Source organism: Thermobia domestica, chromosome 2 (assembly GCF_964235325.1).
Source record: "Thermobia domestica chromosome 2, izTheDome1.hap1.1, whole genome shotgun sequence".
NCBI lineage: Eukaryota > Metazoa > Arthropoda > Insecta > Zygentoma > Lepismatidae > Thermobia > Thermobia domestica.
The window spans coordinates 70,860,083-70,885,422 of NC_137455.1; the positions used below are offsets into that span (position 1 = coordinate 70,860,083).

The 25,340-nt window shown below is 34.8% G+C and overlaps 1 protein-coding gene across 1 annotated transcript; it reads left to right on the plus strand.

Annotated features, from left to right (window-relative positions):
* Positions 1–14,437: 14,437 nt before the first annotated feature.
* On the plus strand, positions 14,438–14,911 carry LOC145679070 (uncharacterized). The gene has a single exon (XM_081749667.1). It carries the CDS (start codon positions 14,438–14,440, stop codon positions 14,909–14,911), a length of 474 nt encoding a protein of 157 aa, XP_081605793.1.
* The last annotated feature ends 10,429 nt before the right edge of the window (positions 14,912–25,340 follow it).

Consider the following 25,340-nt stretch of genomic DNA (forward strand, 5'->3'; position numbering starts at 1 on the left):
ATTAATAGGGATCAGGTACCTGTATTTCACCCCCTACAGTCCCCGCTCTGTTCTAGTGGTTAACGAGCGTGATGTAAGAGGCTCCGAGTTTGATTCTTGATCACCTTTAAAATTTGAACTTATTAACGTAGATCTGATTCGATCTTGAGGTATGGATTCACTTATACGGAAACCTCGGTGGCTCAGTGATAGAGCACCTATCTACTTCTTAGGATATGTGGCCCCTGCTTCGGTCCTGGTTCTCGCCAAGGATGAAAACTATGTGCACGGGTTTTCTCGAAGACCTTCCATTACCTCCTGCTTTTTATATCGCCAAGATTTTACCATCACTTGTTTGTTTCATTCGCTACCATCTCCTTCAGCCTTGGACCATAATTGTGTGGCACTAAACTCAGAGATTTCATTTTCAAGCAGTGATTATTTCAGAGAGTGACAGGGAGCCCCTTGGAGCAATTGAATTCCTCCTGGGCATGTTAAATGTGGATTTCCCACCATTTCAACAATATTACTTTTCACACCTAATCTAAAACCATTACTGTTTTCAAGCAACGTATAGCTTCGGTACTAGAAAGAGGTCATAAATAAACTTCTCATTTATTCATTGGTAAATCCTTTGGTAAAGATGATGCTGAAATTATAACAAAGCAAAGTTTTTATAAAATGCATTAAAAAGAAGAAACTATTTTTGAGAAGATAAAATGAAGAAATTAAAAACATTGAGTGCGGTTTTCTCGAATATCAGGGAAGTAGTTTAGTTTATAAAAACATTTAATCTCGCAAATGCTTTTAGTGTTAATTTCATTTCTTCAATTTACCACCACAAAAACTATTTTCTCCCAAAATTATTGTTTTCAAAATTTCTTGATGTTATTAACTATATTATTTGAATATCACTCATTCTAGCTTTGGAACTTCTTGTATAAATTAAAAGACAAAGTCTAACCAAAGCAATTTACCGAAACTATAATGCTATTATTTATTAGTTAATGTATGCTTTGGTCAGAATTTGTCTTTTAATTTAAACTATATTATTATTATTATTATTATTATTATTATTAGTAGTAGTAGTAGTAGTAGTAGTAGTAGTAGTAGTAGTAGTAGTAGTAGTAGTAGTAGTAGTAGTATCTCCATAGCTAAGAGATTAGCGTACGCGTCTGTGGCGTGGGGTACCTGGGTTCGATTCCCAGTAGGAGCTCATGTGTTTCGGATTCCACGTTAATCAGTACGTCCACTTTTCATACAGCTTTGCTGCTGAAACGGACGTTAAACTCAAAATCAACTCAACTCACTAATAATAATAATAATAATAATAATAATAATAATAATAATAATAATAATAATAATAATAATAATAATAATAAACGACACAATGTAAGGAGTGAAAGGCAAGAAACCATATAAAAACTGCATGCGATCATATGAAGTCGGAACCTCTCCTTTCAGTGTAATTACCAGTGAGACACTAAACCATAAATAAAACAGTAATATAATGGTCTTATTGATGGTGTTCCTGAAAATATGGGATATATTGTAGAGTGGTGTTACACTGGATTATTTAATTATCATTGAGTAACATGTATTTCTTATTCTATATACATGTATTGTAGTTATTTATTATAATATTTCAAATGATGTGTGTCTTTTAGTCCAGGGCTTCTACATATTTTCTCAGCTTTAAATATGTTTGTGTAGAGCACAGCCTATACAATTGTTATTGAAATCTGTAACCAGTCTTTCTTGTTCGCTTTACTGCTTTATAACCAGCGGAAGAAAACAGCTATAAAGGAACTTCAGGTGTCAATCAACTATTGAGCTGCTGCGTGACGCACGTGGGGAGGGCTCCTCCTCTACATATTTCCCCCTTCTCAATGCTGTTTGCTATGAGCGAACGGTGGTGTGACTTTCTCCGAAGCAATTGTTATGGCAATGATGTTCTATCTGAAATGTTGGTAGACACTGTTTTTGTCAATTTTCCATCCTAATTTCTGTGAACTGTTTAAACAGAATAGTTTATGAAATGAGAAATGCTTGAGAGGAGACGTTTTAAAGAGTACGCTCACAGTTGCCGACATTTTCTTACACATTCTGTTGAGAGTTGGATACCTGGAAATAACTAAAAATCGTCCCGAAAAAACCCCTTGACCATAAAAAATATCATCATATCGATCAACGTTATTTCTATCTAATTACTGACACGTCTCGGGAAAACGTTTCTTATGCTACTTAGATTGAATTATGTCAGATTCATTGCAATAAGATGTAAAATATTGTAGTTATTTTTAAAAAATCCAAATTATTGGAAACATTTCGTCCCGTTTAAACCCCTCAAAATTATAGATATGTATAAATATGTTATTTATTAAAATCAATTAACGAAACTTTCTATAACAATGTTTCTCTCAGTCCTTTACCACTCTCAACAAAATTTATTCGAAAATATAAACTTTTTTGTCCTTCGACTTTTTCGCCTCACAGAAAGATGCCTTGGTGATATGTAATGAACAAAATACATTTTGTTTCTTAAAAAACAACAAAATATTTATTTGTGAATAGATAATAGGGTCGATAAAGCTTTTTATACTTATTTCTTTGTAAAACGGTGACATCAAAAGTCATTTTTGCAAAAATAGTGATATTTTAGGAAATATATCATGACATTCCGAAAACTAAATTAGAACAGAACGTGTTGATGGCAATAGCATATTCATAGTTTTATTGCTTCACGCATTTCTTCAGATCAAGATTTAGTCAATATAGTATAGAGAGGAGCAAATAAATCAAAGTTAGAAAATATAGAATGTATCTATTGATTCGTCCTTTTTAGACCCCTAGCAGCTAAAGATAGATAGATAGATAGATAGATAGATAGATATAGATATAGATATAATATGAATTAATTGTATTTTCATGCTGTGGTAAATACACCCCTAAGGAACAGTGACAACTTGACACGAACTACTGCCAGAAACAAATATTACATAAAAACATGATTTGCTTTTGTTGTTTCACATCCACGTGTAACACGAAAACATAATTACAATCATTGATACTATTATTATTTCAGCAGTCTGAAAACCAAACTGCACTACGTTTTGACCAATTTCTGAGCTTAACCATGACATTATTTGCGTTTCGCGTATCTCACATTGAATTTCATGCCACAAGAAACTTAGTGTATAGTCCATTTCCAAAGATATCAGTTGGTGTCCAATAGTCACTGTTTCCACAAGGGCGAATTTCCACCGTTTCCACGGAAAAAGTTAGTTGGGTCTGATATCAGACAGCTCACATAAGCTTTCAGTAAAATGGAAGCTGGCTAGGGAACTGATGAGAATTTCGGTTCTCGTTAGGAAAGTATGTACTGTTAATACGTCGACCTATGTTCTGACTTATTTTCATGCCAGGAATAAATGATGCGTAAAATATGAAGTGGCGTTAACCTGGAACCACTACACCAGAGCGAGAAACATGACAAAGAGATTCGACGATTAAAGCAACTACTGAATGTTTTCGTTCAATTTTCTTAGATGCAGATAATTATATTGGCATACAAACGCTAGATGTCTTGTACCCTACAAAATAATGAATAGTATTGACAATACAGATCTGAAATTATCATCTTAGCCTCGCCTTCACTTGATTAGGGCTCTTGATCTTGGTTCTTCCTTTCCGTATACAGTACTGTACGTTTTTAAATGTAGATAACTAGAATTTCAATATATTTACTACTGGCTGTGTATTTTGTTAAACTGTTTTAACTCGGTCTCGTCATTATCATGCCTTCGTGATGGTTTCTTTCTCATACATTTATTATCAGCTTAGAAACAATATATTTTCTGAACCACTGTTAATTATAAATACAGTATATTAGTTCTTATGAAGTAATGTATCATTTCAGCTCCTGTATAATTTGAATGGATGCGTATTCTACGCAGAGATAGGTAAATATTACCTCTAATCAGTAAATTAATGATAATAATAAAGAGGGAAATTTACATGGAAATTTCAAAATAAAACATGGAAATTCCACTTAAATTTGCTTGTGATATAACCTATGTGCAAGTCCTTAAGAATTATATTTTATATTGTACATTGGCCAAACTTACCAATTAGAGGTCAATCTTAATTAACACTACACATTTTACTGTAACTGATTGAAATATTTAATAGGCAATTTTAAGTCACTTTTCATCTTCATGGGAATTAGATGTCCTTAATATGTAGATATTTTGTCTTTCAAGATACTGCAGTTAAAAATTCTTACTACTATAATGTCACTTGCAATGATCACATCTTACTGAATTCTGTTCAAGCAATTACTTTTTGAAAGGTTTTCTAAGTTGGTATAAGTCATTCAATCTGGTCGTTTATTCTGTATTTCGTAAATATACATTAGAGGAAAATATACACGGATCTCATTATGTAAACACACAATCAACGAGAATACAACGGCTTATTTTGCTTCTTATTGACATATTAGTTATACTGTGTATATACACTTGCATGTGTAATTACACAAAAGAGAGAAATAGTAGAGTACTGATAAAAGTCACACAATCCTTGTTTGATGTAGGATACACATAATGAGGTACTTCAGAAACAAGTGACATACAAGTTAGATTATTTGTCACCCCTTCTGCGTTTCCAATGAGTTGATTCTGTGTTGCAAGACTTTGCATTACACTCCTTACAAAAAATCTTTCACGGATTTTCCTCGGTCACAAATAGACACTGACTGACTTCATACGAACGTATTAGAAGCTTTATTGCTGTTTGGAGCAGCAGTGGCTAAGAAGTAGAGCGTTTATCTCTTGTGGGGGGTCACTAATTTGATCCCGACTCGAAATAAGTAAGCTTTGGGTATATAAATACCATGTACGTGAGTTTTTTTCGGATTCTCCCGTTTTCTCCTATTTCATTTATTCTATCATTTATTTATTCTTATCATCATTATCTGTATCTTTTTTCAAATGATACTACGTTAAGTTATTACATATTTGAAATCTACATATTAAAAAAAAATTTACAATGTTACATTTATTATTCAGTGCTGTAAACTGTGCACGCTATACTGTCACAAGTATTCAAATTTTAGTAGCCTCTACAACAGTTATAACTCGAGTGAGACAGACGGAGCAGTGCACATCCGAAGTAATTTAGTATATAATACTACGATCGTAATAGATTCCGAATTAATATGTACAAAGTTACAAGGAATTACAAATTTGATTTTCTCAAAAGCTTTTATTAAAAAAAAAATGCTGAGATAAGTACCTCATTCAGTTGTATAGATGGTTTTCAATGAATGTAAGATAGCAATGCGGATTACAGCAATTTGATATTACGAGGTGCAATTTCAAAGAAAGGGTCGATATTATATTATAACCGACTGGCAATAGGGATCGGATCACGCTTGCGCAGTAACATCACTTGGTCCATTGGCTATCAAACAACCATAGTTTCGCCAGTCATCTGTTTGTTTTCGTGTGTGCTGGAGCGTGTTAAAATGGCTGCGCGCATACACAATCCCGCCAGGTGCGAGGTCCGCTCTGTGATTACATTTCTTCATGCCAAAGGACAAAGTGCTGCTGAAATTCATAGAGAATTGTGTGCAGTGTACGGCGACAGTGTAATGAGTGAAGGAAAGATACGGCAATGGTGTCGTGCATTCAAAGAAGGCCTTACAAATATCCACGACGAAGAGAAGAGTGGAAGATCAAGCATTCAGACTGACGACTTGGTGCAACGAGTGAATGGAAAAGTTAAATAAAATCGTCTCTTCACCATCACCGCTCTATACATCGACTTTCCAGAGGTTTCACCAACAACATTGTTTCGAATTGTTACAGAAACATTAGGATATCAGAAATTTTGTGCCACATGGGTTCCCAAAATGTTGACAGACGTCCACAAACAGAACCGACTGCAGCACGTGCATTTCTGGATCGCTACAACATAGAGGGTGATAGATTTTTTACCCACATTGTTACAGGTGACGTAACATGGATTTCTTACATTAATGTCGAGTTCAAACAACAATCGATGCAGTGGCGTCATTCGAATTCCCCAAAGGCAGTGTTGAAGTTTCTGAACTCCCAGGCGGCGAACTTCTATGCAGAGGGTATAAAAAAAACTTGTGTCACGGTACAGAAAGTGCTTGGAAAATAATGGTGACTATGTTGAAAAATAAGGTGCATATGAACTTGTTTTCACCCAATAAAACAATGTTGCTAAACTTAGTTACCTGTTTCCAATTAAATATCGGCCCTTTCTTCTGAAATGTGCCTCGTATAAACAGCTCTGCAGATATGGTAAAAATGTTAGTTTCCATCACTCCGTAAAATTATGAATTCCGAGAACGTTTTGCAATTACATGTACCGAAAGTATTGTAATGTTATAGAAGCAAACTAAATTGACATTTATACGCCAATTTAAGCAAAATATCAATTTTTTATAATTTTTTCGTATTTTCCGAATGGTAAGAGGTATCAAATGATTGAAAACAGCATTACGATCTTTATGTTTATGGGAACCCGTGTACATGATTTAATGTGATACTTATGTTAACACTTTTTCGAAATAAAATACTTTTTTAAAAAGTCAAATTTTCGATTTCCTTCTAACTTTGTTTCTATCTGCTCGAAATACGTCGTATGATGACTAAAGTATAATATTTGACGTATCTTCTACCTTTATTATCGTCTTATTCTAAACGTTTATTTCACTCTGTTCTTTTAATTCACCTCTCTAGGTTTATTCCTTTTTCCTTATCCTCGAGCTTCCTCACAAACTGTTCAAACTGTCTCTTTGTTCCTTTCCAAATTCGTAAACAGTCATCTACATATCTACAGAACATAACCAAAGAATTAAATAACATAAGGACGACGTTAGAATCAAAATGAATAATAACGTAATATATAAGCGTGTAAAAGAAACAAGACACAAATAGACTGGGAAAATGTGTGGCAGAACTGGAAAGATAAAAAAAACAAGCCTTATAAGAAAATAGAAAGAGCCGGAATGGATACGAAGAGAAGAGAGAGAAATTGATAAATTAGAATAGTGGATTGAATATCCATGTTTTGTGGAGAAAGATTTTGGATAGAACAAAAAAGAAAGACAAGGTGACAGAGGTATGTTGAAGTATCTATAGAGTAACGCAGGTATGCTAGTTAAAAGTTTATTTTAAAAAAAGTGAAAGTTATATCATTAACTTTTAGATCTACATGCAATTAAAATTTGTTAAAAATCAAAGGAAAGACCTGAATAGTTCTTAGAATTGATCTCTTCTCATTTTCTATATATATATATATATATATATATATATATATATATATATATATATATATATATATATATATATATATATATATATATATATATATATTAGGGTAGACTTTATTTATATGAGGAAAAATAAAATTTTTAGGAATTTCCTTGCGCGAACCCCCTAAAATGGTTCCATATATGACCAAATTAAACCAGGAGAAAAATTTGATCGAATGAAAAATAATTTTAAATGGTGCCTCAAGCGACCTAAAGTTTTGAATTCGTTTTCAATGTATAATATATGCGGAAAAATATGGAATAAACCCTTGTAATTTAGAAACGGCTTAAGGGAATGGGAAGATACCCTGGATAATGGAATTAGAGGAAGAAACCAATCTAATGTCTTATAGCATTATCATGACGGCCATCTCAAAGTCCGCCATCTTGAAGTCATCCCAAAATCTTCAAATAGGAAGAGGGTCATGTGACATAACGTTTTGAGGTAGTGTTTTCCCAAAAGTACAAATCTGGCATTATTTTTCCGCTATCAATAATCATGTAAGTAGTAGCTTTATGGTATGTTTTCAATAAGTTTTCAATCTTATTTGCTATACAGTTCACTTTTGTCACATCTAGGAAAAGATTTTCTATGGGCCTTCACTATCTGCGAAAGAAACTGTTTATGCTCCTCATTTTTGGTAAGAACATTGCTGTAATCTTCTATTAGTTTCACTCACCTTTCCGTTGCATTGTTTGTTACGTAGGATGAATTTAACTATTGTCTTTCCTTGAAGATAGTCATTGATATTTGATCATGAAATCGGATCGCACTCAAGAAACCCTTTGAATATTTTAAATCTCTCGAGAAAAATTTGTTTGTTGTAACAAAATGGTTGATTTCTCTTTTTACAATGATTTTTGTGGTATCACCTCTTGCGTCAAGCCTCTTTGCTGCTTCAGTGTTTCCCCTTACAGTTTTTAATTATTTTTACCAATTTTTGTTTTACCAGTATGCTAACTTCATCATAAAAAAGAAACCCAATGTTACGTATTCATCCATCAAGTACCAGAGGTGCCGCGATAGTTTAGAAATAACCATTTCAGACAACTCAGTATCTATTTGTCTATAACTGTACAAACCTTTGAAAAATTGCAGATCTTGTAATGGTGAATCGGATGCTTGATCACGTTTAAATCAAGCTTGCAACTATAGTCGTATCAGAAAAATGCATACTCTCCGAAGACCCGTTTCTATTTGCTTCATTAAACGAAATTGTTGGCAAGAGAGAAGTATTTTTAAACAGTAGATAGACTACCATCTACCTTGCATGGTGAATTGCTCCAGGTAATCGAAAGAAAACGCCTCGAGGAGATATGCTACCGAAGAATATGATGGTCAGTTCTAAAAATTCCCTGTGATCTTTTATACAGTCCTGCTTCTACAAGTTTGATAGGAAAATTTAATAGTTCATTTCTTACACCGGAAATATTGTTCCTTACATCATCATCATCAATTCCTGGAATAAAGTGGGTACGATCTAATTTAGACCACTCGTTCTGAAAATGCTTTTAATAGAAGAACATCCAGTTCAGATGCAAACGAAACACAACACTTGTCAAATACACATTTTAAAACCAATTCATAAATGTGGTGTCTACAAGGCAGGCACCATTGACATGACACATATTGCAGGGAGTAGTGTTACAACAAACTGATTGCACGAACTTTACCAAATTCTATTCTTCAAGCTAATGAACTGTAGTAGAAGCAATATGTTCTCCTCTTGATAATGACAAACTGAAAACATCAATCAGCCTCTCATGACAATCTCCTGTAATAATTATTGATAAACTGTTGAGTCTTTCTGCCAGTCAAATTCGGCAGTAGGTTTCCGTCCCATTGCACAACTAACGCACGTGATGCATTCCGAAATTATTTTGCTTAAATTACTCCGCTACGTATTTTCTCTCAGCATCGGTGAATGGAAGACCTATTTATTCCTCTACATTATGACCTAATGCTTCTGCCATCGCTGTCAGAATATGTATTGTTGCTCTATCAGTGACCTTGTATAGATCAAAAGCAGCAACCTGTCTTGGAGTAGGCCTAATAAAATTATTTTTCCCCTTTTATATCTCTTGCAGGGTCCGGATGCACACACGCATCCATATTTACATTTTTTCTAACGTACTCAACTGGGTTTTTCTCTTCATTTTTTGAAACGCTTACCTCCATGTCTTTTGGTGTATAAAATTCTAACAAATAATTTTCAGAAGTGCATTTTTCTTTTGCGTTCCTCTTTCTTTTGAAACCGTGCATATTCCTTTAGTTTTTTTCGCACCAAATTCATGTCTTTACTTTTAGTCGTGTATAAATTATCATCTGTAAAAAAGATAAATCTTTTCACAGGTAATAATTCTTAGACGACTAAAGCTATCTTTAAAATAGTGCCAGATTTGTGCTTCTGGTGAAACGCTACCTCAAAACGATATGTCACATGACCCTCTTCCCGTTTGAAAATTTTGACCTGAATCCAAGATGGCGGACTTCAAGATGGCCGCTATGACAATAGTATACCTACAACATTAGGCGTGTTTCTTCCTCTAGTTACATTATCCAGGATATATTTGCATTCCCTTAAGCCGTTTCTAACTTACAAAAGTTTATTCCAAATTTTTTCATATGCTATGTATTGTAACAGGCTTCAAAACTTTATGTCTCTTGAGGCACCATTTAATATTATTCAATGGAGCTAATTTTTCTCCTGCCTTAATTAGGTTCATTTAGTCCCATATGAAATCATTTTAGGGGGTTCGTCCAAAGAAATTCAGAAATCAAAAATTAAGGACCACCCTAATATATATATATAAGCTGTTGCATTTAGATTTTATTTCAAAATGTGTCTAATCTAGTCATTGATATATTTGTTGAAACTGTAACACTATTATCTGTTAACAATGACTTACTTTGATCAAATTTTATTTTTTATTGGGGTTGAATCATTCATCATTTTAGGTTTTTCCTGACTAGCACATGCTTCTAAACTTCCATCCGTGGATGTGAATAGAATGCATTAGAAAAGTAGCTATTTAAGGTTTTAACTAATATTAATTAGCTTCTGCTTATTACAATTCGTAACTAGCCCGAGTTTGGGGTATTTGAACCGCTTTCTTCTCCCGATGGGAACATTTACTTTTTCTGATGTTGATTCAGCATCATGAAGCAACTGAGCAGATACTTGAATTAAGAAATATGAATGTCAGGTCCAGAAAGGTATATATAATGTTGCCTGGAAGCAAATGTGCTGACCACGCACCATGTTTTCGCATAAGCGCCGGCTGGCATATCATAACCCTTCTCTAATCGCCGGATAAAAAAGTTTATTTTAATAATTCCTTCTAACTGTTAGCTAATTTCATCAGTATTTCAATACCATTTAGGTAGGGAAAAGTGAAAAGAATATGACTTTGGACGTTCATGTGTCCCAAGTCACACTGGACACATTGCGCCGATGACGTGTTGTCAGTTCATCAGCTACATACACTTTATTTCTGAAATTCTCAGAACACATATTAGTATATATGATGCTATATAATGCCACATATATCTTTATATACAGGGTATTTATTAATTATGTAACCAAAATCCACTGGTAAAATCCTCTCATCTAAACAAATAAAAAAAAAGCCCATAGGGCGAAAACGAAGAAAGTGTAACTTTGAGGCTGCCAAGCTCGAAAACGAGAAATATCACAGGAACTAGTACACTCTCTATCTAAATATCCACGTTTCAGACTTAGGTCGTATCGACCTAACGAATTTTATACAAGGAACTGAATTATCGAAACGCTGATTTAAGCACAGATAGGAGAAAAGATGATATGTTTTAATAGACAATGACTAATTATCGGTTTATTAAGCTGTTTTGTCGTGTACATGAGTATTATCTTTTCTAAATTTCACATTATCACTAATTTTAATATCTGCAATTATGCAATCACACATAACACAGTTTAACATCATAGAAAAGTTGCTGGTAACATTTGCAAAACAAGTTCTAACTCTAAGTATCATTTGATAACGGTGATCTAAGTAAGATAAATGTCATACAAACAAAAGATGATAAACAAATAATTGCAGAGATACAGGAATCCAAAATGCGTGAAAACAATCATCGGGCAAAGGATTCGAAAGAACTTTTGAATAGCGGGTGTAGTATAGTAGATTAACTAACATCGCTCTTTTTGTATTCAACAGTAGATACGGTAGATATTGCGAGTAAATGATGATGAAGAAATGACACAATGAAAAGTTGGTGGAAACGAGATATCTCGAGTAAACCCATTAATAGGATTGAAACGCATAGGCGTATTACGAATCATTGCAAATCTATTACGAATTCTTTGATCCACTTCGTGTATTTCGTTTGTTTGTGTTATGTACAGTATACTTTTGAGGTGCTCCCACAAACAAAAATCCAAAGATGTAGGTCAGTGGAGCAAGGAGCCACTATATGTTATCCTCCTAGCCCTATTCATCTCTCTTGGAAATGCTGATCAAAAAATACAGGAATGTCTTTGCAGAAAGTGTGCTGGAGCACCATCGCGCGTAAACCAGTTGAGACTTTCTCGAGAAAGGAACATTTCCAACCGTTCCGGAAGATTTTGTTGAAGGAATTGCAGGTATATTGCACCTGTGAGACGTTGTGATAAAATTTATGGTCCTAGAAGTTCGTCCCCCAATATGTCTGAGCACACATTAATCTAGAATTGATGTTGGTGTCAAGTAGGTAAATTTGCGTTGGGTTTTAATCTGCCCACTGCTGGTCGTTATGGATGTTAACACCATCTCACGTCAACCCAACCTCGTCAGTAAATATGATTAATGAAGGAAATAGGGGGTTTTCCTCACACCGATTAAGGTATTACTCGCGAAAGCGTCTTCTCGGAAGATAATCTCTTTCTTCTATTCCTTACACATGTTGCAAGTAGTAGGGATGCAGTTGTGGTTCACGAAACACTTTCCACACGGTCCCATGGGAAATACTTTCTAGCATTTCTATTCTTTTTTGTACGTGTACAAGGATAATCTTAAATTATCTGAAGAATTCTCTCTTCCTGATCAGGACTCAAGACTGTTATAGGGCTCCCAACTGAATCATATGTAACACGCATGCTGTGGCGATAGCCGCAAAAGTACTACGGTTAGGAAAACACGATTTGGAAAACATTCATGATATAGTCGTTGTGTTTTGAAGACAATAGCTTGTCGGGAATGGGAAGTTTTGTGGATGACTTGAACTGAAATCTTTTAATTTTGATAATTTAGCCAAATACGAAATAAAAATAAATAAATTTTGGAATTCTTGCTTCATATGTATATTTTAGGATTAACTAAATCATATCGGACTTCCGAAGAGGAAACATCAAAGCAATTTAATGATCGTGTCTATAGCGACAACTCCCAGTCACGTCCCCTCTTCGGATTTATTAGGAAGAGAAAAAGAAAGAGTGGGAAAGAAGAGAAAAGGTAGGAGAAAGGAGGAAAGCAAGAAGCGGGAAAGGAGAAAGGAAGAAGGAACTAGAAATAGAGGGTTATTGGATAATTATGGAAATAGGGTAAAGGAACTTGAATAGTTATTAAAAAGGTGATTCATATTCGAAGGTTATTACTTGAGGATCAATTCTGAAGTGATCCCGAAGAGAGACATAGTCCCTCATACTAACCCGACCTGAATCCAGGCAACTGCACAAGTGGGAGTAGCCCTAACCCAGCCCAGGTGACGAAAAATTTTAGTTTAAATCTTTGTCTATTATTTAGAAATGTTAAATAACCTGTATCCAGTATCTGAATATTCATAATGGAGAGCGAACACACATTTGAAATAGCCAAGATTTTTTTTAAAGTAATTTATATATTTTCAACAAATAGAAGTTTTGAGATTTCTGAAAACACTGTCGTTATTCAGGCTCATCCTGTTATTTTGGCTTTTCTCCCAGAGCCGATTTAGACTACTTTAGAATTAGTTATCTTTCAGGACTTCCATCCAACACTAAATATATATAACATGCTATTACACATTTATCATAAACACTATCATAGTAAATCAATATTAAATGCTACCGCTTAAAAACTAAGTGTTTCATTCATTCACGCACACTCACATACATACAGAACAGCTTATCGACACGGGTGAAAATAGTTTTAAAACAAACCATTTAACTACAATTTGGTGAACATCTATTATATCTACTGAGAAATTACACAGAATTTGGTGAATATGCGATAAGTTTCCACAGTGCTAGCATAAACACGTGGTTTGTAAGGTGTGATAAACAGTGATATCTGTTGTCTTTGTAGACACAAAGACTAGAGGTCGGCCAGGCAGCAGTAAAGAGAAACCGGTGAACAAATGTTGACATGACAGCCTCGGAGCAGAAGTTACAGCTCACAAATTTTTAGTGCGTCAAACGAGGTAGGCGAATTGTTTGGGTAAAAGTGAGATTTTAATGTTACCATTATTAAAGGTATGCGTTGATAGAGCCGTACTTGCATAATATTATGATATAGATAAAATATGCAGGACCGCTATTCTTGGTATAGAAATAATGGCCAAAACGAAGTCTATTGTTTCTGAAAATAACGCCACTATCGCGTCGGGAAATAACGCCACTCCATTTAATCGCTAATAGAAACTAATACTATTGTTAAAAGATTGTTTTTCTTTGTCGTAGTGGTAGAGCCGGAAAAGCCTAGTTTTATGCTTTCATGACAAGACACTCGGATAACGTTTGCAGAATAGCGGAGAATTTGAGCTATGGTAAACTCATGCGTTTCATCAGAACTAAGTGAACGAATTGTATACGCTATTGGGAAATACACCTGATGCTATGAACCTTTTGTGACAATCCTGAACTTATTTACAATGCAGATTAAATGCAGGATTGTAACTAACGTACAACAGTAGCTAAAAAATTTTGACACAGAAAGGGAGCAATGCCAGAATGAGTAATTAATGCCACACATGGCGAAAAAGGTGAAACTGTGAGTGTTATTGCGTGCACTAATGTATCACGTTCAAATTAGATCCCTCCGATGGTGTTATACAAGGGAAAGTATATTAAAAAATAGTTTAGTGACGATCTTCCTCCAGATAACATCTATGCAATGACACCTAAAGGCTATGTTACAAAGGAAGAATTCCGTACATTTCTGGAACATTTCAACAGACATCGGATCCCAGGACGAGCACTGCTTATTGTAGATTGCTATCGCAGTCATCTTGATATTACTATTTTAAATGCTGCTGAGACCATGTATATTAAACTGCTGTGCTTGCCTGCACATTGCACCCATGAACTTCAACCGGTCGATAAGAGCTTCCTCAAATCGTTAAAATTGTACTGCTCTAAAGCAGTTGACAGTTACCCACGAACGCATCCCGGAATAACACTTGGGAAGCTACAGTTTCCAAAACTGTTTTCACAGGCATGGTACAGTTCAGCAACACCTCAGACCAGAATTTCAGGATTTAGCACTACAGGGCATCCTTTTAACAAAAGTGCTATACCTGATGTCCCTTTTAACCCAAATGATGTCTCAGAGCAACATCAACCTCCACCAACACCTCCAATCACATGACAAGCCTCCATCTCTCCTTCAAGACCACCGAGTGCCCACTCCATCCACGAGCTTCTGCCTACAGCTAAAATAACTAGAAGCAAATCTCATTCCAGGTGGATTTCTCTTACTGCCAGAGGAGTATTGGTAACACAAGACCTATTCGCAAGAGCGGCCCATTCACTTCTTCCGGTACGAAGAAACAAGCATTCCCTGGAAAGACGTAGGATGGAAATATGCTCCGTGGGGACTGTGGAGGATATTACTATGATCTCAGGGGTCTTAAAACGTAGATTCATTGTATTGAATGTAAGATTTGGTTTCACGAATTATGTGATTCTGACAGCATTGTTAAATGTGGCTTCTGAACATTTGTGACGATGGTTGCGCATTGTTGTCTCCATATGATGAGTAGACGAGTGGACGAGTGGACGAGTAGTGCTCCATATGACTGCAGCTGTTAAGTTAAGAGGTTCGCAATCAGAAGAGTTATCGGTTAACATGTACGATGACTATGGGTTTTGTATACCACCAAAGCAGGTAGCACATTGCCAAGAACATTGTTTAATTGTGTTCAAAATGAATTTCGTTACGATTCCAACACCTTTCCGTTGTGGTAAAGCAAATGGCGTTATTTGCCGACACGTCTGGTAATAACGCCATCTCATACTCACTCCGATTCTCAGTGCATTGTAGTCAACGTTGTGTGTGTAGAATCAATGTTTTCTCATTGTATTATAGCGGAAGGTTCACTCCACCTTCCATGTAATTTGCACGGTTCTAAATATAAAAACACTTGAACACCAGAACAATATGTTGAATTGGTGGCGTTATTTGCCGAAGTTACCCTATATATATTATCAGACAGGTGAAAGTGAAGAGAAGAATATATAAATATATAATTAATTAACTGCTGCTAAAATATAAGTCCGTAAATATCGTTACATTCTACAATATTCTGAGTAAAGAAAAAAATTTGAAATGAGGGTTATAATGAGCCTTTATCTCATATATAAAGAATTTTAATTAATTCTACTAGTCCTCTCGCGTACCTTCAAACGAGCTATAATATCACACATATTCTTAAAGCACCCTTTCTCGTGCCCATGCATTTAACTCCAAATCGTTTTAAGATTCACACATGAGGTTATATTTATTAATCATAACCGACACATATTCTGTTCGTAGCAGTATTTATCGACACATTTCTTCCATGCCTGAGATTAAGAGAGCAAAGTTTTGTCACTAATATCACGGTGACTATATTACTTATTTTGACATTCCACTTACTATCCCATTCACCGACTATCTTTCCGTCAATATCACCTTGTATTACCAGGTGCACACATTTATCATTAGATTCACACAATGTAATGATTCAAGAAACGAGAATTTTCCAAGTCCAGAAGGATTTTAGTTTGTATCGAGAACACGACTACTGAGTTGGAAAACACTGGTCAAGTTTGAGGATTCGTATGGAAGGGAAGGAATCGAAAAGTAATTCTACAAGAGGATTTCAGTTTACTAACTTGAAGGTAGATTTAATAATAGAGTAGGATTACGATGACATGCATTAATTCCATGCTACATGCAATTAGTGTAATACAACGATGTTAGCTGTTACATGTTACCTAATAATATTACAAAGATTAGAGAGAATATCTAACATACGGTGGTATTTTACAACATTCACATTTTACATTTATCGGATATTACGGAATTATGGCAACCAAGAACCGTCTGGGGTAGGTACCAGGACCATTTACATATATTTATTTATTCAATTTATCATTATAATTTTTATTTTAATATATTTATATTTTACACATATAACTAACTAACTCTATGGCCTATGGAATCGGGAGGTTCAATGCCGCGTTCACAAAAGCTCTCCACTGACTTCTATACTTAGCAAACTGCATCCAGTTTCTACTTTGTATTCCAATCTCTGAGAGATCCATCTTAATATTGTCCTCCCATCTGCGCCTAGGTCTTCCTAATGGTCGTTTTCCGATTGGTCTTCCAGTCAAGACTTTGAAAGCGTTTCTACTTTCTTTCATTCTAGCTACATGACCTGCCCACCTAAGCCTCCTCGACTTGACGATCCTAACAATGTTGGGTAAACCGTATAAATTATGTAGTTCCTCGTTATGAAGTTTCCGCCATTCTCCATTCCCATTCCTCTTAGGTCCGAATATTCGTCTCAGGATCTTGTTCTCGAATATTTTCAGTCTATGTTCTTCCCTCAGAGTAAGCCACCATGTTTCGTAATCATACAGATTAACAGGTATGATTATTGTTTTATATAGTTTAAGCTTCAAATTAATCGACAGAATACGCGACGACAAGAGATTTTGAACCGAATAATAACACGAATTCCCTGCTTTTAGTCGACATTTAATTTCTTCGTGAATATGATTTTCCTCTGTTAATATTGAACTTAGATATTTGAAACTATCCACTTTATCAAACGCATTATTTAATATTTTAACGCATTTATAATTGCGACGCACTTCCATGTATTTAGTTTTCTCTGCATTTTCTTCTCAACCCATGTCCCTGCAAGCGTTTAATAAGATCTTTGCATTTCTTTCTTTTCTTCTCCTATCATCCCCTATTAAATTTACATCATTAGCACATGCCGTAACTTGGTGAATACCGTTCTTCTCTAGGTCCTGGTTGCTATCTTTGATTTTCCTTATAGCATATTCCAGAACAAAGTTAAATAATAATGGCGACAACGCATCTCCTTGTTTCAGGCCATTTTCGACATGAAAGCTCGTGGACAAAACATTTTCTACCCGGACTTTACTTTGGGATTCATTTAAACATATCATAATTAATCTAATTAGCTTTCTCGGTATTCCAAGTTCTGTAAGAACGTTGTATAATGTTTCTCTCCAAACCGAGTCGTACGCCTTTCTAAAATCAATAAATAGTTTATGTACCGGGGTATTGTATTCCCACTTTTTTTCGAGTATTTGGCGAATGGTAAATATTTGGTCGATAGTTGATCGATTTCGTCTAAATCTGCACTGATTATCTCCAATAATTTCATCTGCGTATGGAGGCAATCTTGCTAATAGAATGTTTGAAAGGATTTTATAGGATGTTGACAGAAGAAAAATGCCTCGATAATTATTACAGTCAGTTTTGTCGCCTCTTGTGGATTGGAACAATGATTGATTCTTAACACTCTTGTGGCAATTATTCCTTGTTCCAGATAAGGAGAATGAGTTTGTGTATCTTATTCCACAATTTTTCGCCTCCAGCTAAAATTAACTTAGCCGGAATTTATCTACACCCGGAGATTTGTGTTTCTTTAATTTCTTTATAGCGGTTTCTACCTCTATTCGGTTGGGTTCTGGAATATACGGTTCTGCGGTGTGTATCTCCTTTTCTCCACGCACACTAGTTTTTGGTCGCGTGTTACGCAAATCGTCAAAAAATCTTTCCATCTATTAAAAATGATATATATGTATCAGTGAGAACTGTACCGTTAGATTTCTTTAATATATAAGCACGAGGTTGATAGACTTTCTTAAATTCGCTGATCACCTTACACATGTCCGGGATGTTTTTATTTTCTCTGTTATCTTCAAGTTGCTTAATTTTAGCTTGCAAAAAATCGCGTTTCTTTGTTCTTAAAGTTTTAGAAATTTTCAGCCTGGTACCTGCGAAATTTTGTGTAGTTATTTCATTTGGATTTTGTAGCCAGCGTAATTTTGCCTGTTTTCTCTTCTCTGCTAGTTTAGTGGGTTCCTAGTCAAACCATGGTTTGTTCCTACGTATTTCCGCGTGTCCCAATTTTTCTTTTGCTGAAATTTTAATGCTATCTCTAATTTTGATCCAAGTATCCTCAACACTAGTGCACTCCGAATTTTCTAAAACCGAGAATCTATTGGAAACTTCAATCTAGTATTCCTCTCTTACCTGGCTCTCTTCTAATTTCTTTAAATTGAATCTCTCCGTTTTCGGACAATGAATATAACTTTTCTCTCATATTATCGCTGCTACCAGGTAGTGATCAATGTCACAATCAGCCCCTCTAAACACCGGACATCAATTATGCTAGATTGCATTCTTCTATCTACTAAAACGTGGTCAATTTCATAATGTGTTTTTCCATTTTCTTTTGCTGAGGTTGTGCCAAATTATCAGTTCTTCTCCCAAGCGTTTGTTAATATTTCTGAACAAGTGCTTTTTTTACAGGATGAGGTTGTTAGCCTTACCCAAACCCCCAAACTGGATGTCCATTCCAAGTCGCTGTCCGCGACTGCTTGTTCAATATATTCGCAGCTAACCTCTATATCTAGAGGCCTTAGTCAATAATTATTTAAACTTTCAAATTAATAACCCCGACAAATTAAAATTTTAGGTTGCAACACTTCACATAAGAAAATCCGAATATATCACAAATTTCACTAAGTGACCGCACATAATGATATAATTAATATTCTCAAGCATTCTATTGAGACTAGTAGACATTTAATTCGCATTGGAGGCACGTAAACACAGCATATGATTCTAAAATGTTAATACTCCTTTGGGCCTAAATAACTACAACAACATTCAAGTTTGTGGTTAGCAATGGAAGGAAAAGTAGAAATAACTGATAATTCAACGGAGAATTCGAAATGGATAATGATAAGAAAAAGTAAAATTTAATCGTATGCTGAACTATCGCTCGCTTTAGCAGTGGGTCAGAATATGATGGGAAAAGTTTCCTTAATATTCAACATCAACGAATATTTTCACGAATCGTGTCTCGCGGCATCAATTTGAGAATTCAGGTTCAAAAATATATGTTAAATGGTTGATCTATGTGAAGTTCAAAACTTAGGATGGAAGGTTGAAAAATTAAAAAAAAATTCTTGAAGAAGAGAATAGGTAGGGATAGGTAGAAAAAGAAAGAAAAAGCGTCGCCCCAAAGGAATAAACTACGACACTAAACTACAAAGATAAGTGGTCGAATTTCGACACACAACTATCCACAGCCAAATATACCTTCATATGCCGAAAAAGGTGTCCTACTAAAATGCGTTTCCCAACGGGGTCTCTGAGTGCCTAAGTAGAAGTCCGTGCCTTCTAGTCAACCACCTCGCAAGGAATAAGCCCTGTGGAATGATTAACTATTAACCGTTTCCGGTACCAATTCACTCAGATTACAGCCGGTCCAGCCGGAAGATTGGTATAGTCTCTTAATTTAATATTTATAAATAAAAAATTATCCGACCCCTCAAAAAGTGAGAAGAGTTAGGAGTAAGGTATGGAAAACTAAAGTCAATACAAAAGAAAAATCCTAATAGGGATTTGCCAAAATTAAAAAATAAATAAAATAAATTTTGTACTAGTATGTTGTCTACCAAATCTTACTAGTAGCTCCCAAATCCGCAAGGGTGCTAAACTTGAGGCCTCAATTAATTTCCGAACAGCATATCTACTAGAAGTAGAAGAAAGGAAAGTTCATGGACATTGGGGTTTTGGATGTCCTAGTACGGTATAACGTGACTCTAGTGTAATAAATTTTCTACATTATTCAACCCTATTCTCCTCGTTACCTCTGCGAACAGCAATGAACTTCGCTTAATCAGGTGACTTGGAAAAAAATTCACAGTTGCAGAGTAGTATCGCAAATATAAGCTGAACGCGTATGTTTGAAGTGTATAATTCTGCAAACAGTTATTCAGTTCTGGATTAACTGGAAAATATCCGGAATCATTTCTTATATGACCGCTATTCGTATCGTCAGGCCGGATGATCAGTTAGTATGTGGGTTTGCTATTCAGGTCAAGCCACTAAGTGAAAATAGAATCCATCATTTTTCCATGACACACTCTCCTCACACAATATTCTAACGTAATGATTAATGTACTAATATATTTATTATTATATAAATACAATCAATACCTCGTAGTAAAATTTACAACTGCTCACATATATGCATGGGTTTCCTATTATTTATTCACTCTCACTACAATATATATATATATATATATATATATATATATATATATATATATATAATTAATATTATCACTTCTTACTTATATATTTAATCATTTTCCTATAACATCGATTTATTTTCAGACACCCTATGCTCCACAATTGCGCTCAAAACTGTACAAAGCAGTCTCATTATATATTGACATCAAAAATTATTATAGCACACTAATCAATACGCGTAAGTTTGTATGAACTGTCATTAGATTCTTTCAAAACAAATTACAGTATATTTCACTTTACGGCTTCAAATTATTTTGTATGCAACGAAAATTTAATATCATTAACTACATGCAATTATATTTTCAAAAAATATTAAGAACGGGATCGTTCACAGAAAGCAACGAAGAGGGAGAATTTGAAATTGCAACCTGAGAACAGAAAATGCCATAAAGACAAACTTCAGGTTAAGGGGAAAAGCGAAGCTTACTATTATTAATAATTCGATTACTGGACTATATAAATGATTGTGCTTTTAGAGATACCGAATTTTAATGTAATTTGTCTGCATATTTATTCATATGGACCAGAATTAACATTTAGGCATAAATAATTGCAAAAGAAAGGTAATTTACATGTTGATCAGATCTTTAAGTTCTGGAGTAACAAAAACCTAGCGGCAAATAGTTCTCAACCCGATACGAGATGGCATTGATAGTACGATAACTAATTTTGCACTATTAAATAAACTTTGTACTCTGTCATCGTTAAATATAAGCAATCTACTATGTAATTATGGTGCATAATTACTCTGAATTTGCGTGGTGGATTGATTTGTCCATTTAAACTGACCCCAAAAGATGACTAATTGTAGAATACACTGTCCGTAAAGAAATAAATCATGCTTTCGCTCACACATCACTTCTAAGATCAAAGTACTAAACTACACACACATACTACATCCCACATGAACTTAAAAAACAAATATTAATACATATTACTGCAAATGTTAAATCATATTATCACACCACTCGACTATACATAAATGAAACAAATCACTAAATTTCACCCTCTTAAACCGGCTCTATGAACTATGAAAAGGAGAAGGAATAATAAGAGCCCAATGGCCCTCCTACTAATTAAGCAATGGTTTTCTAATTGCAGAATTATTGTCAATGCTCCAGGAGGGAAATATTGAATCTATTAATGGTAAGGGTCCCTTTGCTGAAGGGAGAAGAACCCTTTTTATTCTTTATTTAGCCCATAATGTGTTAGAAGCTGAGTTCAACTCAAGAATAAGTGAGAGTCCCTGTTCTAATTTACACTGACATTATAGTAATAAATTCAACCACGAAGAAATCTACACCTACCTTCATGTTACAATAAAAAAATCACATTTACTACATATACGGACAAAAGCTATATTAGGACACGCCTATCGCAACCTAACAGGAAAATTTTGAGCATAACGGGAGTTATCAAGGGAAACATTAATCTTCAAACTTTTTTTTTTTTAAATCACACACTACAATGAATCCTGTGCATCACTATTATCATTTACGAACATGGCGTCACTCGGGTTGAAGTCCATATCTCACTGATTTTCTGGCTGTTTTAAAATGAAAATCCAATACTTTTGGGACTCCATACTCTCCCAACGGATTTATTTATTAGTTGAAACCAGTTTTACCTTATACTACTGCATTTATATCGAAAAATCCCAATATTTATAAATATCTGCAGCAAACTAGCAGGATGTTGCTTGATTCTTTTCCAGGTAAAGAATGACAATACTAGAGCGTCGGAAATTGTTCCAATCAGAACAAAGAGTTTTGGCGACGGAAAATATAAAGCGAATAGAAAATAGTAAAAACTGAATGAAACCGGATTTTGGGAGGATATGGGCACTTCAGAGGGACGAAGGGGTCTAAATTATTCTACCAAATATTAGTTTGGTGGATAATTTCAAGAATTTCTGTCCAACTGCGGGCCTATGTTTTCGTATAGCATTAAAGTGTATAATTACAATACTCATCCATTTGAAATGCCCATATACAGGGTTTACAATAAAATAATGTATAAATAAAGATATTATTCCCCGAAATATAATTCTTCCGAAGCTTCCAGAATAATTTTGGGTTAAGTAACGAACAAATAAATTTACTACATGGACCGAAAACTATGTGAGGGGAAAAAGTACATTTCACGATACGTTCGAAAAGTATTGGATCCCTCCAAACTAAAATTTCATTACCTTGATTCTATTGGCAAATTACAGCTTTATGTGGGTTCCCATAAGGACTACCATACACAAGATATATATCTGCCATTTCATTAAATGTGTACGCCTACACTGATCCCATTTCAGTAATACCACACACGAGACTAACATAACATACCAAAATATCTAACGACATGCACTGCACCGTGTATTATATTCGACTAAACAGCCTACCAGAATTATAGCAAATCTGAGAACACGTCTACTACAGGACGACACAAGGTGAGTCTATTCAGATGAAACAAGTGCAGGTGTGTGCACTAAATACAAGATTGCAAGGTTTGTTTACTATGCTTATGATCTCTCTACATAAATGGCTTAACTTTTGCATGCGTAACACTTTCCCTTTTAATTCGGAGTTCAATGAGATTTCGAAATCTGCAAGTCATTTTTTATTTTATCTTGAAAGAAATAGTGTACAATCGAATGGTTTTAATGTGTTAGAAAATGTGTCCATTTAAAGAAATGAAACGTCAGAAAAGGAAACAATGGGGCTTTGTTCTAAAGATGTTAATTTGCATTCAAACCTAACCTTATCGCCACAAAATTACCATTATCTCGTCTTCAGCTCATTTCACTTAATCCCTTTCCTCTTATATTTCTATTTCACATATGTTTAAGTAATTCCGGCTTTTTTAAAGTTAAATAATAGACTTTCAGTCAAGCGGCTACAGCATCATTTCTATTTATTGTAGGACCATGGTTCATACTTCGTTTTTTTTTTTTTAAAAATAGATCGGCCTTTTAAATGGTACCATTCACATTTCCCTATCGTGTACCTAAGGAGAGAAATTTTGAGCGAAATCTGGATTTTTCTTTGATTTTTTAAAAAATTTTGAACCCCCTGTGTTGACGCAGAGATCCGAAAATCAACCAAAAATACTAAAGAGTGAACAAAATTTCAAACTTCTATCGTGAATAGTAGGAGTGGGAAAATATTTACAAATAACCCGCACAGTGGCCCAGCTTACCGCAAAAGACCCTGATCTCAGGTTAAAAAAATCCTGAGACATCCCTATTTATCCTAGATTTATACTTTGTACCTCATTTTCTTTACAATAGAACATACTTTCAAACGGTAGCATTCACATGTCTACATTATGTACCTGAGGCGTAAAAGTTTTTTTTTTTTTTTGTTAAATTAGCCCTTTTTAAAAATATTGTTGTCCCTCCGGAGATCCCCTTCTTTAACGCAGAAATCTGAAAAAATCTGATAAATACTATTCGGTGGCTGAACGTTTGTGCAAAGCTTTAGTCTTTTAGGTGCAAAAGTAAGCTCGCCATAAAATAATAAACATAGGCCTAACCCTTGAATTTTCTCAGAGTCTCAAGTAAAAATTTCCTGAGACATCCCAATTTATCCTAAGATCATGGTTTGTACCTCATTCTCTTCCTAGTAGAACATCCTGTCAAAGGATACCATTCACATGTCTTCATCATGTATACGAGGCGGGAAAATCGCGAAAAAAGGTATTTTAGTAAAACAATACCTTTTTTAACTTTTTGCTACTCTGGACCCTGTGTTAACGCAGAGATCTGAAAGAAATGTGATAAATACTTGTAGTGTACCACTACAGTTGGTATTTTTTTTTACAGGACTGTACCTAGTGTATTTTTTATATTTCATTTTTCGGGAAATTCTTTGCGTATATATTCTTTTGTGTCTAAATTAACGTGTCAACTCGAATTATCCCATCAGAAAGCTACTTTTGGGAAATAATCTTTTCATTTACACCTAAATTACTTTATATTTCATAATTATATTTCGCTTACAATATACAACTTAAATCAGCAAAAGAATTGCGGCTCTGACGTCATACTCGAATATAGTCCCTCATTGGGTATCATTTTTTTTCTAATCTCAGACCAATATCAATTTTTACCAGGTATCTAAACTCCCCCTCACCTCCCTTCTATAGTCCATCTCTAATTTCAGATCTAGTTATAACTAGTTTTGTCCAAATTTCATTTGCTTTTATTCCACCCGCCCTGAATACCCTATTCTGATTGGAGGATACCTTCCACCTTGCCTGTTTTCGGCGGACTGATTCGGCTTTTTACATTCAACACCTACAGTGATCAGAAGTGCATTTTCCCTGCAGTAATTTGTAAGGAGATGGGAGTTTGCTGTTGAATATGTAAGGTAACATATAGACTAATCAATTTCTAAAGCCACAAGGATCTGATAGACGCAAATATGGACTAGCATTTCAGCAGGAATAGTGC